Consider the following 17,705-nt stretch of genomic DNA (forward strand, 5'->3'; position numbering starts at 1 on the left):
TCACCTTTCCGCTTGTACCACCAGTTACCAACCACCCTGTATATATGTCTTGTAAGTTTCGAAACTATCGAAAGATGATCAAAATAGCACAGATTCGAAGCGAAGTTGCTATATAACCAGAGATTGACATCATCATTCATGATTCGTCGAAAATTGTATTTCTACAAAGCCTTGCAAACGACAAGTAATAATGGTACATTTCAAAATCAAGCAAAAACGACACACTTTCGCACCGAATCGCGTTACATCGGCACAAACTTCTGATTTTCGTGCGTGAATATAAAGTCCTTCTACTTTTCCACGGAGAAATTTTCGTAGGAATATGAACAAATGTATTTTTACGCTTTGAAGGAAGGCAAATGATGCCTCTGGAGGATCGTCTTTTACATTTTCGAGCGAGGTAACGTTTGTTTTATATTTCGAGAGCAACGAGGAACAAACGTTCCGTACGATTTGTTCAGGAACTCCCGATAAAAGCTACTTAACGTTTGGATATTCGGCCGCTTTTCGTTTTCATTATAATGTAATGCACCACGACGTGACGAAATTTTATATCGACGGTGAAACGTTTACGGAGTTCGATTGTAAGTAAAACATCACACGTACGTCGCGTACGCGATACAACTTGGCCGTAATTTCTCATCTGAAACTGTAATGAGACCGGCATTACCTGAATTATAGCTCGCGGCATCCACGATAATGGAAATAGTCGTGTGAAATGTATCGACTTCGTCTTCGGAAAACGAAATACCTCGCCAGATACGGTAATTTAAGAAAGAGTTTGCACATTCATCGCATGAATAATATAGAAATTTCTCTGAAGTCAAACTAACTTTACCGTTTATCTGTTTCTCCTTTTTTAAATTATAATTTCTCAATCTCATTACCCAAGTACACGATTAATGTTCGATTCTAAAAATAGACAAATTACTTTCGCGAGATCCCCTTCGAAATTCGTTTCGAATCAAATTTCTTCTAACACCATTCTCCTTTTAAACATTTTTTAACCATTTTGTTCAATCAAATTTTTCATACATTTCTTTTTCGCGTGTCTTTGCATTTAGCTAAATTTAAGTTAAGTTAAATACGCAGTTGCAAAATTATTGTTTCCATTTGAAGACTTCGATAGAGCTCAGCGACTCCATAAGAAATCGCCTCATTATACTTTTCGATCTTTGAACTGGAGCAATCAAAGGAACCGACTGCACGCAATCGAGCTTTACTTTCTACTTCAATCCCTTCTCGAGGCCAGCATCGATAAACTAGCCTTTTCTTTTCAACCTTAAGAATTTCCTTATTCTCGTCGATAACGAGCCAACGAGAGATCGTCATTAATGACAAGAAAGTGTCGTGGTAGAAGGCCAAGGTCAGCCACTTGAAAACATCCACTCGCCATTTCATTATGCTTGCACACGAATTTCCTGACAACGAATTCACCGAAATCAAACAATCACCAAATCACCAAACAATCGACCAGATCGTTAAATCCAGGACGGAATTTACGAAAGGTTCACTGACATTGGACAAATGTGGAACAAAGTTGAACAATTTTAAGGACAAGGTAGATGTTAAAAAATGTAACGTGCTTATTGAATATCATTGCCACGCCGTTAAAAAGTATACATTCTACATACATAACATAATTTCCAACATAAATCTTTTATTTGCCTACTTCTTATTTCTACATTCGTATACTAAAAAATTAGCCTATGGTATGAATAATTTGTTTAAATAATTTTGCGAATTGTATTTGAAATATACAATTGTTACATAGATTTTTTAATTTCTTTCAAATTTGACCTCGCGTGGCCTTGATAGTTACGCCACGTCGTGTGTCATAGAAAATCTCTTGCGCAACACTCGAGACACGTTTAGAAAAAGTTTCTGTAAGTGTTCAAATACTTCCGTGACCCAGTTTATTTTCAAAAAATAGTGCAAAGAGGCATCTAACTTCTAAACGACGCACCTAGCGTTTCAACGAATTAACAGCTTAACAGTAGAAACCACAAGATTATGGGACGTTACAAGACATTACGGTACAAAGTACTCGGTATTCCATTTTCTTCCAGGAGGCAACTAGAATCCAAGAAACCGAAAGAACCGCCGTAACGCGAAGTTACGAACATCCCGATCCGGTGGAAAACCGTAACCACGCGGCGAAAGCGTGTTCGTTCTTTTTCTTATTTTTCGTCAGGCGAGAGCGTGCGGGGTTGGGTCAACGATTTTCTGACGTTTACAATGAAAGAAAAATACACGTTGCGCTGTACATTTAGTTTCATAAAACAGACCGACCCCGGAGCTCCGGAATACCTCTTTCGCCCCCGAGCTTTGCACACTTTTTCTACTGTTTCTTCTGTCTTCTCCTCCATACCGCGCCGTACAGAAAACGAGATTATTTTTCGTAGCGTTTTCCGACGCAAGATTGCGGTTTAGTCATTATTATTATTCATCGTTCATCGAAACAATGGTTCGTAAACTGTCGTTTCCTACCTTTTGTTAGGCTACGGTTACAATGAATTCGTGTTTTGACAAACTGTTTTGAGGAATAGTTCGCTAGAGCAGTCAAAATTTCTCACGTACACTATTACATCGCCGGCCATGAACATTTGGATACTTAGCGATGTCAGCCTAAATTGCACGAATCGCACTGCTCTTATTTTTTAACTACTCTATTATCAATCTTATTATTATTATCTTATAGCTTAAAATACTAAATAACGTACAACACGTAGGTTTCGTAATAATTGTAACGGTTACTTATGGCCGGCAATGTACATGTTGTATAACAAGTTGTACGAGAAGTTAAATGATTTTTTATTTTGATTGAATTTTTATCACAACTCTAGCTTTTGCTAAATTTCTTAATATCATTACGTAAGTGCTCGATTACCGTTCGATTGTCAAGAAACAAGTTACCTACTTTCATAAGCATATATATGTATATATTACATCGGAAACAAAAAGGGTTCTGTATCTAAGCTTACCCCTATAAATTGTTTAAATTATACAAAGTACGATACGCTTACGTTTCAAAGAAAATTCCACTCTAAGCAATTTTTAACGAAATCGTATCTAAGTTAAAAGATAGGTAACCTTGAGTTGCATTAAAGTTTTGCAAACTGACAATAGATACATATTTCTGTCAATTGAAATAAAATATTAATTTTTTACCTACGTATATTTGCGTATTAAAACCAAACAAAAAAAGAAGAAGAAAAACAAACTAAAAATTGGGAAGGTCAATAACGTAACAATTATCGACTGAATATTTACAATAAATACCGGGAATTTATGTCGTTCATGGTTTTCAGAATAGCGACAGGAAGCTGAGCTAATCACAGTTGCCTGGTATTTTCTTTCCATTTCCCAGAATTTACATTTCATCACGTTGATAACTTCATCTCCTGTTGAATAGATCCGAGCAAAAGAATCGTCGGTTCGTGGAATTCTGATAAAATCACCGGTCGAAGATCAGCGTTCGTGACCAGGTGAAAAAGAGAAAAGAAAGGAACAATAGAAAAAGAGAAAAAGAGAGAATATTTGTAAAACCACGCAACGTGGCACGTGAGGAACGAAAGGACGAGGCATTTTCGTGCGTCGAGACTCATTTGTGAAAAACCAGAAGCTTCGTTGCTCTATCATGCACTGGGCTCGCGGAAATTTTTAATTTGACGTTATATGCATTATCCCCTTTGTCTGGCCCAATTAGGTGTTCTTATAATAAGCAGCGGCTGGGTAATTAGCGAGGGCATCGTGCAACCGGAAAATTCTGTACAGTTAGTTTGCTTGATTGGAAACAAAGGTACTCATTAATTAGATCAACCCCGTCTACCTGACCAATCGTCGTAAACAAATAAAGCGCAGGAATAAAGAATTTCTAGAACGAAGATAGGTTCGTTTGTATATTAACAGATTGAACATGAATTAACGTATGCTGTTATTGGCGTATATGGCGCGTCATTCAATTACTATCTTACAGTTATATTCTAAATAATACTATTATACTAGGGCAATTACTATGACGTTGAGTTTGTCATTCCGATAGAAATCGATAAAATTATCATTAGTCGGTAAACACAATCGCCTGAAATAAAGATACAGATTTATAATGAAAGAAAAAAAGAATATCCGATAAATGCATTAATCTCGAGAGTACGGTACTATCGTTGTTAAGAATCGATAGTGTTGCATCGTTGTTTTTGATTGTTTGTTATTATTTAAAAAATTGATAAGAATTAATCCGTACAGCAAATGAGTTCTGATTGAAAATGTGCATATTTGTGTTCGATATAATTCGAAATATATTTCTGACAGATATAATTATTATTTTCAACATAGTTCTATCCAATTTCTAATTTTTCTAATTTCTAATTCTATTTTTCTATAACTAATTCAGTGTGAATAAAAAAGTTTTGTAAATTATTTTTCGTTCTCCGAATCTAGGTAATTTAAGGTGTTATGAAAAAGTGGCGTCTCCCAGGCGTTCCCATAAGATGCCAAGTCACATAGCGTGACGCCAAAGGAAACATATGTTCAGCTGCGATAGGGTAACAACACTAATAATACCTGGCTCCCCCAAATCTCTGACAAACAGGTTGCGAAATATAATGGGGCGTTACGCTTGGTCAAGGCCATCTGACAATGAGAATTAATAGGTTATTGGTTCATTGCTAGATTATATGGTTCAGTTGAGTATTACGTGTTGTGAATTTTCGATAGAGGTATAATCCAGATATTCTATTATCTTTAATCCGTACGATGCGATACATTTTTCGAAAATATTCCGATTATCAAAGAATATTTTAAATATCATTGAAAATAATTTTCAATATTTATAGGTACATTTACCACAAACAGAAAAATTTTCTCTAGACCAAAATAATAATTTTTGTTTTAATAATATTGTGGCGGCACTCGACAAGCCAAATACCACCACTCGACACTAACTATGGTGGGACGACGGCAGCGCAGTGGTTAACGTCTTAGGTTGCCCCCTCCCCGCCCCTCCCAGTCCATCCCCTCCCAGTCCATCCACTCCCAGCCCCTCCCTAATAGGCTAGCGAACCGTCCTGTTTTTGCGTCCAGGCTTTCAGGACATAAATTAAAATATCGTACATAAGCACAGCGCAACAGCGGCTTAATTTTATTTTATTTAACATTAATAATCTCAAAAAAAAAAAAGAAGAGAAAAGAATGTAATAATGCATGGCTACGTCGTACCGTCGCGTATCGGTACTCTTGCCTGTACCACCCTACAATTAGAATTCAGCGTTTATTTTGGAAAAAAATGATGTAAAAAAATATGTAAAAAACCTGGAATTAATAAACAAAGATAAAAAAAAAAACAAAAAACGTCTTAGGTTGCGAACGTTCGGAATCCGGGTTCGAATCCCAGCGACCAGAGTCCGATTTTACTTCCACGCACCAAAAGAACGGAGGAAAAATCAGCAGTACCCCGGCAGTGATATCTACAGCCCCCAGTGACAATTGCTGCGGACGAGGCCCAACAACTACTACTATCACGCACGTCCAATATATATAACACGCATACACGGCCACCTCAATATTTTAATACGTATACGATAATGTGCTATACATCATATAATCGATCAAAACAATCGAATATCAAACACACGATATACATACAGCGTAATAAAAAAAATCATTTATCTGTTTCTCATAGAGAGTTCTTTCCCTCTTCTTAGAAATCCCATACTCTTCCTATCGAACAATGTCAGATTGCAACTGAATACGTGCAATGAGAAATATATTTAACGTGCATCTAAAAACAGCATTTCTCAAGCAGTTTTTCCAATCGTACGCAATAAATCATCAAACATATACGATATACACAATACGACGAAACAAATTAAATAATCGAAAGTATTAAAAATTACCCAAACGAATAACGTTCGAAAAATCATTCTGCAAGATGGTTTACAATGAAAAAATCTTAATTCGAGATCGCAGGACGTTGCCACCACTTTTGGACAGTGGTGCACGATGAGTACACGGCACGCTTCTCCCACCTGCGAGCCATCCCGGACGGACATACGAGAGCAGCCGTGGCAGGCAGTCGGCTTCCTTCGTAGGGACATGCGCAGCGATCAGCGGAACGACAGGTGCGCGCCGTTCGCCACGAACCGCTTAGTTTCGGGTGAGCGTACGAATCGGTCGTATCGCATCGTGCCATCGCGTCTCCCGGCCTGTCAGTCGGTCGCGGCCTCCCTCTCTATCTCTATCAGTCGGTCGTTCATCGCGAATTTCTCTCTCGTTTAAACGACAAACGCGTAACACTCGTGGTACACGTCTGACCGCGGTACCACGCGATTTTTGACACTCGACCAGCGCTCGGTTCGACCGATCATCGTTCTCCAAAGATCGTCGTCTTCGTCCTTAACACAGATCGCGCGCGATATCCACTTCATTGAGGGATACCAAACCCTTTCCAGTAGCAGCAGCAGCTTGTCGACGCCCTGGACCCAACTCTCTCTCTTCCTCTCTCTCTCTCTCTCTGCCCCCGTCTCTTCCGTCGTTTCTCTCGTTCTTTCCCATCCAGTCGCCGTGGCTGGCTGCATAGTAGCCCGCCGTTTATCGAGCGTGCACGTGCTCCGTGTCGTCTCTCCTGTCGCGCTCTGCTGACACGTTTCTAGCAAGCCGACGGATCTCGTTTATACCAGAACAGAGTCTTCCTTCGGATCTGGTTCAGTCGAATATATCTATACCTTGCCATATACGTGACTAACGATGCATTTGGTGTGATCTGACGGGCGTGCGTTGCATCTGGATCCAGAGAATCGGATGTTTCGCGAAAAAGATCGATATTCGTGGGGAGTATCTTGGAGGCGACGATTGCAGGTGCTCTCGAGCTCATTTGAAACATCACGAACAGTCTACGTTAGCATAGAACTCCATTCCGGTTGAAATTTCTGGTGTGCAACTGTACGGAGCAGGACCTGTTGTTTGGGAATTATTGGCCCTCCGTTGTTGGCCAGTGAGTTGTGTGTTGGCCGTGAGTGAAGGTCGGGCAAGCTAGAAGATAGATCACGGTACAGTGACCTGACGAATGTGGTGCGTGAATTATTGAGTCGCCTTTTCGTTCGCCGTGGCTTGTTGATTTCTCAGGATGGGCTGTGGACTGGATTTACTTTGCAGGATTACCGGCTGGGACATGATCGCGACAATTCTGCTGCTGCTCCTCGGCTCTGTTCAACTTCCTCAAGGCGTTAAAGGTGAGTTACCGTTGTTTTATTCTCTTCGTCGGTAGTTTTGAATAGTCCAGCACGAAAAGAAATCGCGAAAGGAAAGGCAAAGTGGGAAGAATTATCTCGCGCGATACGACGAGAATTCGCGATGTACGATAGGTCGAAGGATCGTGGAAATGGTTCGTGCGTGAATTCGAAAAAACTTACACGTTCTCGAGGAGATATTTAGAGGTTATCGGGGAAGTGAAAGGGAGACGAGAGAGAACGTTGGTACGTAGGAAAACAGGGCGAGAGAAAGGGCAGGAATGCGCGTGTGTACAAATGGGCCGCGATACGCGCAGGAATTTACGAGCGGAAAACGCGTGAAAACCGAGTGGGAAGTTTTTGAGAGTTTCCCAACCAGCACTGCGTGGGCAAAAAATGTACGGCTTTGCTTTCCGTATAACGAGAACGGGTAGCGAAGTTCGTTCGTGTCCCGCGTCCTACGAACGTGTTTTACGAAATTCATGGAACTCGCCCTGGTTGTAACCGAGACAGAGCCACCAAGTTACTTGGACCCGAACGATAAACAAACCCTCCCGATTGTTTGTTGCTCGAGAAACACGACGCTCCGGGAAATATTGGCTGCGACACGAAGTGTAATTTCAATTGGTGATCCGGGTTAATGGGTTGAGTAGCTTGTAACGTTGGACCGTGGAATGTTTTGCGTAATTAAGGCGATACGAGGTGTATACGTATAGATATACGTAGATAACAGCGTTATGTTTTATTGTGGATTGTTCAGTAAATAAATATCGTATGCTTTTGGGTTTTATTTGTATAATCGTAAATACTACTAACGTGAATATTATTATTGCAAATACAGAATCACAGAAATGGAAACGATACGTAATTCAATACGTAATAGTAATGTTTATAATACAATACCAATTCAAGTCATCGTATCGATTCAAATACTTTCGGATAACGAATACGATAGTTATAAATAGTTGAAGCAGACGCAAAGACGACCATTAGTTATCGGAACGTGTAGAAATTTTGTCCTGTTCCATTATATATTTAGTAGACTATATCTTTTGTCTACAAATTTTCTAACTTGAGATATTTTATATCGAAATGGAAGGATTTTTTGATTTGGCTCTGTTGTATTAACATTGATAACGCGATATTCCTTAAAACTACTGTACGAACAAATTTATTACAATTTATAGTCTTTTCTCTTTTCGGAGATTAATTAATAATTTTACTGGTCGCAATTAGTAGAAATGAGCTCGTGTTCTTGGCATACACAGGATTAGATTCACAGAGCACAGTATTGATACTTTGTCTGTAAAACTTGCTCGGAGGTATCGTCTTCGTCATCGAGCAACTGAACAGAGGAACTCGTCAAGCGTTATATAGAAATTATTATCATAATAAAACTTAACATTTACATTTAGCATTTGAGGACTGTATAAAAATTTTAATTCGTTGGCTATATAACACGAGACAAGTATGTGATATTTTGGCGAATTTAAGCACGGTGCATATTTATAGACGTAGAATCTTCGAGCGAGACAGAAACCCGGCTCGATCACAATTTCCAGCTCGTACAATGAGCGTCTGATGGATTGTTTCAGGTCGTTTTAGAGCAGATTTTTCCACATTTGTCATATCCGTTCGTAGTTCGTCTCGAAAAAACAAACCTACAAGTTAATTTCGTACGAATCCTCTGTTTCTACCGAGTTGGCACATTTGAGCTCTCTCTATTTTTTGAAACACCATATTTTTCCTGAATTTTCTTCATCCATGATATTTCCACGTTGACGATTATATTGGTCCTTTTGTGTGTAAATTAATCAACGCATCGTTTTATTTGATATTATTTAATTTTTCCTGGCCATAGTCCTGATTGTAACTTTTTTCCCCGGCTATGGTTAACGGCAGGGAACTGAGAGCTTTTTTTTCCTTCTGTTTCTTTTTTTGATACCAATTAATAGCCCGTAGGGGTTTATTTTCAACTTGTTCAACGTTGACCATTATTGCTCGATTTTTCTAGTTTTCCACGGGATTGGTTGCGCAGAAAAGAACCTGCTGTTTTATAGAGTGCTTTAACGTTTCCAAGCGCCGTTTCCAAGCGACGTTTTCACATTTCCATGTGCCACAAATAGAGTAATTGCAAACATCTCGCGAGGCGCAACTGCTTTTCGTAATTCCTGGATTAAAAAATATACACTGTGTCCTGGTTTTTGCAACAGCAAATTACTTCGCATTAACATCCAACGTGTATTCATTTTCGTTCGATAAACTTTCTCCTTCACAGTTTCGCACAAAATAATAATCCATTGACGTGATATCTGATGATCTCGAGGGTCAAGAAAGTGATCCCCCTCGACCTCATCGTTGAGGGTAATGGTCATTTAACCATCGCCGGGCTACTTGACCTCAGCGAGTAAACATCGCAGTTTGTGTAAACGTATCAGATAGATATCGGTAATGCGTTCTTATGACGTATAGACGAAACGTCAATCCGTTGTCATTTCGTACTTTCGTTATAACTTTTTAACGAAACGTTTAAGAGCCCACGTTCATATGATGCTGGTAAATCTTTGCGGGAAAAATCAGCGATAGCCTGCATAGGTCAGCAGTTGCAGCATTTGCTTTCCGTTTCGTCTCTCCAAAATTTGATTATGATATACAGGGTCGAAGACTTTAAGGGCTTATAGTATTCACCAAGAGGAGGAAATATGTCCAATCGGTATAGGCCCTGTAATCAATCCTTTCGACGTAAAATCGATTTTTATCATTTACGAACAGTCGATGTCGCGAATAAGTTTCTTCGTTGAAAGTAAACAAGAAGATCGATTCAGGACTACATTATGACTATGATAAATAGATATGAGTTTTTCATTGCGACGCAAGGGAAACATATCGAACATTTAGTATAACGCGCAAGATTTTTATTTTTTTGATGTCGCTTTATTTTGTCGTCAGTAAGAATTTTGTATCGACAACCTTGAATCAACGTACTTTCGAATCATTCTCTTTGCTTACGTTCAAAAAAAGAAACTCATCTACGACGTCGAATGTTTGTAAAGGATAAATGTCGATTTTACGGAAAGACTGATTTTCCAAGACCTATATGTTGATTGGGCACTTTTTGTTCCTCTTGATGAATGGGTACGAAAGTCCCTTAAACCTTTGGATCCTTTTCTTTACCACCCTGTATAGTACAAGCAATTAGTTTAATTAAGGAGAGATATAGCGGATATACAGTGTAATCATTGACGAGGGTATTCAAATCCTTTTACGGATACGTGTATTATGTGTATTATACAAAATTTTTTGAAATTTCGTTAACACCATAAGGAAACCCATTTATCATGATTTTATAGATAAAGTTTGAAATAAATCTGAAAACGTGCAGTCATATTTCATCCTTGCAAATGAATGTACACCGTAGCTAATGCAATTTAAAAATGTTTTGTGTATACATGCAATATACATCTAAAAGTTTCGTATGGCGAGTGTTTCATGAGTGTTTCACGAGTCACAGTATATGCGAGAAATATTTAAATTTATATTTGATAATTCTGTGACAAACCTCTCCTTCAAATTGAATAATATCATACGTTAAATCAAAGCAATATTTTTGGAAATATCCTTGTTACAAAAACTAAAATTTACGCGAAAGTTGTATCACTGCGCGATATTTTTATATTTCATATTAATCATATTAATTTCGCAAACAAAAAAGGATATGGAATATTCTAAAAAATTTGAAACGAAAAATTCGTACAAAATATTAACTAAAAATTATCCGAATAAACAAGTAAGGGAAGCGTAGTTTCCGAGGATTTGGCAGCGCTGGCGTGTTTAAAAGAAAAAAGCCCTTCGCGTATTTACGCTCCGATGTAAATAATGTTCGGGTCAGAGCAACGATAAGTATGGTAATTTAATAAATTCATATCGTATTCATATAGGTAACAGCAAGAGAATACAAGGATTTATTTTCGTCGAAACATTCCCTTGCATGAATTATCGTTGCAGAAATTTTTCATAGATATTTCAATAATTTTTGCGAATAATTCACTGCCACGTCGTTCGAACACATGAACAATAATTTATTACCCATAATATTAGATACGTTTTCTCTGCTATGCGGAGCAATGTTTTCATTGACTTGACAGTGAGTATTCTTCGACTTGATATCCAGATAAAATATGTGACGCAGGATATGAAACCAGCACCAAGTTAATATACATCGCAATTTTTTGATATTAAATTCCTTTAGTTTTAAGACCTTACTCACATCTACATTGAAAAAATCGCATATTTATGAGAATTACACATACATATGTCAAACTTATGAATATTTAATTATTCAATTATTTTTTTTTCACATACATATTCTTAAATTATTATTGAAAACTGTAACGATGAAAGAGAGGGGGAAAAAGATGGTTTATAAGGTAGGAAGGAGAAAGAAAGGTTGCGTTTCATCCTGGACATACTACTAGACAGAAGTAAAGCAAGCGAAAGCTTCCTAGAAGACCCGTGTCTTATAATCCGAAAGTCAGGTCAAAGAGCGTATTTGCATCGACTTGTATTTTAAGCGAGGACTTTCAGGAATTTTATATTGCTGTAAATGTTCGTGATAAAAACGCCTCCTGTTGAATTTTTCAATTCCTTAGATAATAATGCGTTATAACAATCAATCGAGTCGATGCTATAGAACATGATCCATATATAAGTCGATATATCTTCGAATGAAAATTAACTGTTGGATAAAAAGTTTTACTATGAAATTCACGATCCGAATCCCATGATTTAATTAGATATAATTATTTTATCATGTAATTACACTCGGAGGAATTATGTAACGTGATAAATATTTTGCTTGAAGCATTGAAACGTTTGGAACAGAAATTAAAGTAGATAGAGTGTTCTTTTGCTTTTCTGGAAAAAACAAGCATGGTCGAGGGTTACTTTGGTTATCATCCTTTCGATGGTGTTAATTAATTCCAACGAAATATCTCACACAGCATAGTTCTGTACCGTAAAGATAATTCGAACATGTTGGCGCGAACAAATCTGATGATTTCTGCGTAACCAGAGGCAAAGGCTCGCGCTAGAAGAGTGAAATTCTTCAAAGTTCATTAACTTCTTAGCAGTCGCTATAGAGGATATCCCGGAATTTCTCACGCGGTCGCGAACTCGATAATAAACGCGGCGAGTATTCACGGTGGCGTTGCCTATCTTCGCAACGGCAACGTGCACCCCATAAATTTCTCGCAATGCCCTCGCGGGATACACAAACACAGAAACTTTATTCTTTCCTCGTTTCGATTTCGCGCTCGTTTTCTTATATCCGGCGACTGTATGCAAATATTGTTCCGCTGCGCCGAGCTGGTCGAATTCTTACCGCAATTTCAACTCCATTCTCGATGCCAACTAACTTCATGTCCGAGGAAATGTTTTTATTTTCAAGCTGAAAGCTTCCCACGCGCCTTTATGCGTTGAAATGACAAATGTTCCGAGAGAATTGATGACTGTATTGCTTTATGCAATGTTTCTTGCGTTCGTGGGAAATAGGTTGAAAGTAATAAAATTGCGGCTTTTTATGTATTCCTGAGAAATCGGAAGAATGCACCTGCTATTGGAAAATATATAAATAAAATATTAAAAGTATAATATACTGCCGTTATAATATTTAGCGAGTGAAACGAATCTCTCACCGATCGCTTTCCCTTTTAGCAATCTTTTTAACGAAATTGAACATCCGCAATTCGGTAATTATTCGCTCGAAATTCATCAGGCTGAATCTGTTAATAACGACTCTATCGCTTCTTACGAACTAACAATGCAATCTTTTAGGACGATTAGCAATGTGAAATTCATACTTCGGATTATTTTGGGTATTATAGAGTATTGTATTTTTGTATAAGGAGATTCACTTGGCAATGCGGCTACGTAAAATTCTACGGTAGAATTTAGGGCGTACAGCTTCTCTCGAACAGTTAGCAGCCATTGCTGCATGATTTGGAGCAGAAGTACGCAGCTTCTTCTTTAGTTTTTGAACAATGGTTCGGCTGATTCAGCTGCTTCAGCCTGATTGTGTGGGTGCTGCTTTTTCCGAAGTACTTTCGATTTTTGATTTTCCTTCGTAATATGACGAATAGTGATCCGGAAAATCCGATGTTCTTGCTGTAGAATTTCTATTTAAATGTCGTTAGTATTGGTTTTTTGCTCTCGCGTTTATTTTACACTACATTTAGCAATGCTCTGTCGTAAAAAGTATCGAGACGATTAAATAAAATTTGATTCGATGAAGGTTGATGGAAGGAATCATTTGTATATATATTTTTGTAGTTACATTAACACTTTGTCAGTGTAGCGCTTTTCGTTAAATACAAAATGATTGGTAAACTGCGAATATTAAGTAGAACACCAAATATTTTTAAAAATATTACATTTGTGTACTTTTTGCAAAAGTTAAAGTATTTTTAATATTCATATAAGTATTAAAACATTATTGTTTCACGTAGGATACCAACTGGCATTTATCCACAGATAACTTATATAAAAGTTAGGCTATTGATCAATATTCTCCATTATTAATTAAAGTGTTAATTACTAGGAAAGTTTTGTAGTAGGCGCGGATAATTGCAGTTTCATAATGTTACGACTTGAAAGGTAAAATAGAAGTTTGCGAAAAATTTCATCTTAGAGACCATCGATGAGACTACCAAAGCGTAATATTCAAAAAAGTAGTAACAAATTATCAAAAATTTTAATATTGGAATCAGAGGATAGGAAAAAATTCCAACAATCAAAGGTAGCGCTTTAGTTATCGACTTTTAGCTCAGAGATATCACAGCATTTACCGCTTTGACTTTTAATATAATTTTATACCTTACAAACGGACTAATAGTTCATTTCAAACAAAAAGTTGTAGATTCGCGATTCTCATCGGGCACCGTGAAATAATTCCATTTGCCTTTCCTCAAAAGAATCGCTCGTTCAAAGGGTTAATCACCCTAATTGCGAGAGCGTTCGAACACTTTTACGAGCCAAGATACGTTTCATCGAGCGTAGTCGATAAATTTTTGTAACAACGTCGAGCTTAAACTCGACGAATGGAAACAGGGGCAGTAGAAAGGAAGAGAGAAAAATGAAACTTGTGAAACAAAACGAAGGAAATGATGTGAAATTCAAAGGTGACAGTTGTGCCAGGAAAATTCAAGCAAATTCGTGCATAAACTTTTGGTGAATTAAGAGGTCGAGGAATTTTAATCTCGTAATGGCGCAGCTCTCGTCGTTTGCAGGACAGAAACTTGTAGGAAAACGTTTACTCGTAGCCCGTTGTTTGTTTTTGCGACGTGAAAGACAACTATTTTAAAGTTAAGCTCGTTTTGATATGAATGAGAATATCGCGGCAGTTAAGCGGATCAACCTTTTTCTTCTCTTTATACACATTCATTAATTCGCATTCACGTATCCCCTTCTTATGCATGAAACTTGAAAAAATAAACATCGACCACGAGTAAATGGATTGCTCGTTTCTCTATCGCGGCTTAGTTCCTTGTTTCTTCAGAGTGACAAATGATGTATCATCTTCCCCCCCCCCCTTTTTTTTTCTTTACGAATGATTTTATAAGACATGACTAATACGTTATATCGTTCAATGCCAATAAATCAGTGATTTATTCACGCATCGACGATGGCCATTTTTTCTCGAAATGAAATATGATACAGTGCGCGTGATATTAGGGGCAGTTTATGCGATATGATAAAACAAGTGCTGGGAAATATCGTTTGATTTAACATTGTTAGATTTCTTCTTGAATTGTAAATTATGCTTCCATCTGGTTTGAAACAATTAAGAAATAACGAAAGTAACAAAGACGGTGAATTGAAAAAGTTTGCAACTCAGCTACGTTTATTACAAGAGAAAAGAAATCAAATGAATATTCTTCTCTCAAAGCAATAAATACTTTCTACCTACGTTTCTACTTTTTACTTGCCTTCCACGCAAAAGTTCGCAGGCCGGAAAGAATTACTTTTGCAAAGTGAAAATTCTACAGCTACTTACTTCTTCAAAAAACCAGAAAATTTCATTCATTGGAATTTCATAGTATACTCTTTTAAACTTTTCCATAGTTCGCGCCTTTATTTCGTTTCCATTTTCCAGCAACTATAAGACGCACGAAAAATTCAAGTATCTTTAACCAGTTGAAATTAACTAAAAAATCACGTGTAAATCACCTCGTATGATACAGGATGTTCCAAAAATTAGTCTCTTTCGTTTTTAAATAACCTATGAGAAAAATGAAAAAATCGCCCATTTTTTATTCCTATCTTATTCTTATATACGAATGATATTCGTCAATTAGCCGTCTCTGTTCGCGAAACTAATTTCAAGTCCTTCGAGCGCATTTTGCATGGCGATTCCGAAGATCTTCAGAGACTGCCAAATTGTCGATTATTGTGATGTTGAAATCCCTCGTACAACACACGTGTGATTATCGTATTCTCGTAAAATGATAGTTTGAAGAAATTAATCATCTTTGATGAAATTAACATTTCTCTGGAAATCTTCAAAACCATCGTGCAACGTCCACTTAGCCATCGATAGACAATATGCATACGAAAATCAAGGATCTTTCATTTCTCTTACAGGTTATAGAAAAAATAAAGACAAAAGCTACATTTTTGGGACAAAATTCCATTAGTTTCCTACGCTCAAAAAATAAACATACTTTCTTTCGAAGCATCGTCCTTAACGACGAGAATTGCTTCGCGGGTAGATAATTTGCAGCGATCAACGACGAAAAAGAGCGTCTCGAAAATTCTCGCGCCTTAACGAGCCGATGGCATGGCGAATGTATTTTTCGTTGCAGTTGGCGAACTTTTAAATATTGGAAAAGCAACTCTGCGACGGTTGGCCAGTCGACCGGTGTACAGGAGTTTTTCAGTTCTTGACAGTTTTACGATTAACGACTTGACTCGAATCGACGCGCGTAGCCGCTGCACGAAATCGAGTTTCAAGCGGTCCGCTAGTCGCTGGCGCCTTAAAAAAAGCTCTAAGTTCCACGCACAAATTTTCCGTTTCGTCTTTGACCCAAATAAACTGTTCCCAATTTTTCGATATCTTTAGAAATTTCGTAGGAAACGGGCCGATGCTTTTAATTACTGGACGAGATAAACGTCGAATGGGTCTGATTATTCGATCTGTGCAAAATAAACATTTAGATCTATCGATGGTAAATTATTGACTTTTTGGACATTTGCATTTATAGGTAACAATTTGTGGAATTTACGACGGGAAGCTTATACAGAAAGTAGACTGTTGTGTTAGGGCATTTAAAACATTTGTTAATTGCAAATTGGGACGTAATTTTATACACTATTTACGATTACATCACAATTTGCATTGATCAACGGCAAGTCCTAAAAACGATTACGGGGCAATGTTATTCTGTATATCATAATTACAAAATTAGTACTTTTAATTGCAACGTAACATCAATTCGCATTACGAAGCTCAATAATTTAACGTAAATAGAATTTGAATTTGAACCCATCGTTCTACTGCTCTCGATTTGTAGATTCCGCTTTCTAAAACAAACGGTCCCAACATAACGATTATTTAACATAATTAATTACACCGTGTTCCATTTTCTGATAGCCAATTCCACGCTATGTTTCTCGACAATTCTAACGAAAAACATGGACAGATGGACGAGTGGATTTCTAAAAGTAAGATTAATGTACCCTACCGTTACGCATGGCTTTGTTGAAACAACGAAAAAAAAAAATTGTTCCAAAAATTTCAAAAATCATCGAAAGCGGATCGACGAGAAAGTCAATTGAAAATTCAAACGGCTCGTCAAACAGAAAATGTGTTTTTACAGAAAAAGAAAATTATTCGGAAAGTTGAAATCGTTTAATCCCCCTGCGAACGCATTTAACACTAATCGACGGTTGAGCGAGCACGCGTTTACAGTATACACGGCTTGATGCCTGAGGCGAGTGAAAATAGGAAGAATTTGTAAACTATTTTTTCTTGAAATCATGTTCTAATAAGAGTAAAGTACGTAAATTAAAAGATTAAAATTGGATGGTTTTTATTTACAAATTGACTAAAAATAGAGAATAATATTCTCAATCAGGTATCATTAAATAATCGAAAGAAATAATAACATGCAGGGAAGCTGTATATGTCGAGCATACGCGATAATCATATAATAAGATATTATTCAGTTATTGAACTCATATTATTGAAAATAAAAACGTGATTCGTTGTATTAATCTTACGATGTGTCCTACATTCGGTTAATAACTCTTGCGTTTTCTTGAATAAATATTTTAGGTAAAGAAATTTCTAATAAGTCAAGAAAGGTAATCTTCTAACGATAACGAGATCAAAATAGAGGAATATTTATTGGAACGATACCTGATTATTTAGAAATTATTCTCTCCTTCTTAGTACATTTTTAAATAAAAATCATCACCTTT

General features: G+C 37.2%; 1 protein-coding gene across 4 annotated transcripts in view; it reads left to right on the forward strand.

Annotated features, from left to right (window-relative positions):
• The first annotated feature begins 6,099 nt into the window (after positions 1-6,099).
• LOC100648107 (hemicentin-1) overlaps positions 6,100-17,705 on the forward strand; it is a 425,495-nt gene continuing 413,889 nt past the window's right edge. For 3 of the 4 annotated variants that reach the window (XR_007225675.1, XR_007225674.1, XM_048409977.1), the window contains exon 1: positions 6,108-7,232. Coding sequence is in view for 2 of the 4 variants with exons in the window: in XM_048409977.1 (XP_048265934.1) it covers positions 7,127-7,232 (106 nt within the window). In the remaining 2 variants the exon portion in view is untranslated. Of the gene's footprint in view, positions 7,233-17,705 lie in introns of all 4 variants that reach the window. The other variant, XM_020865413.2, reaches the window with a different exon arrangement.

Source organism: Bombus terrestris, chromosome 11 (genome assembly GCF_910591885.1).
Source record: "Bombus terrestris chromosome 11, iyBomTerr1.2, whole genome shotgun sequence".
Lineage (NCBI taxonomy): Eukaryota > Metazoa > Arthropoda > Insecta > Hymenoptera > Apidae > Bombus > Bombus terrestris.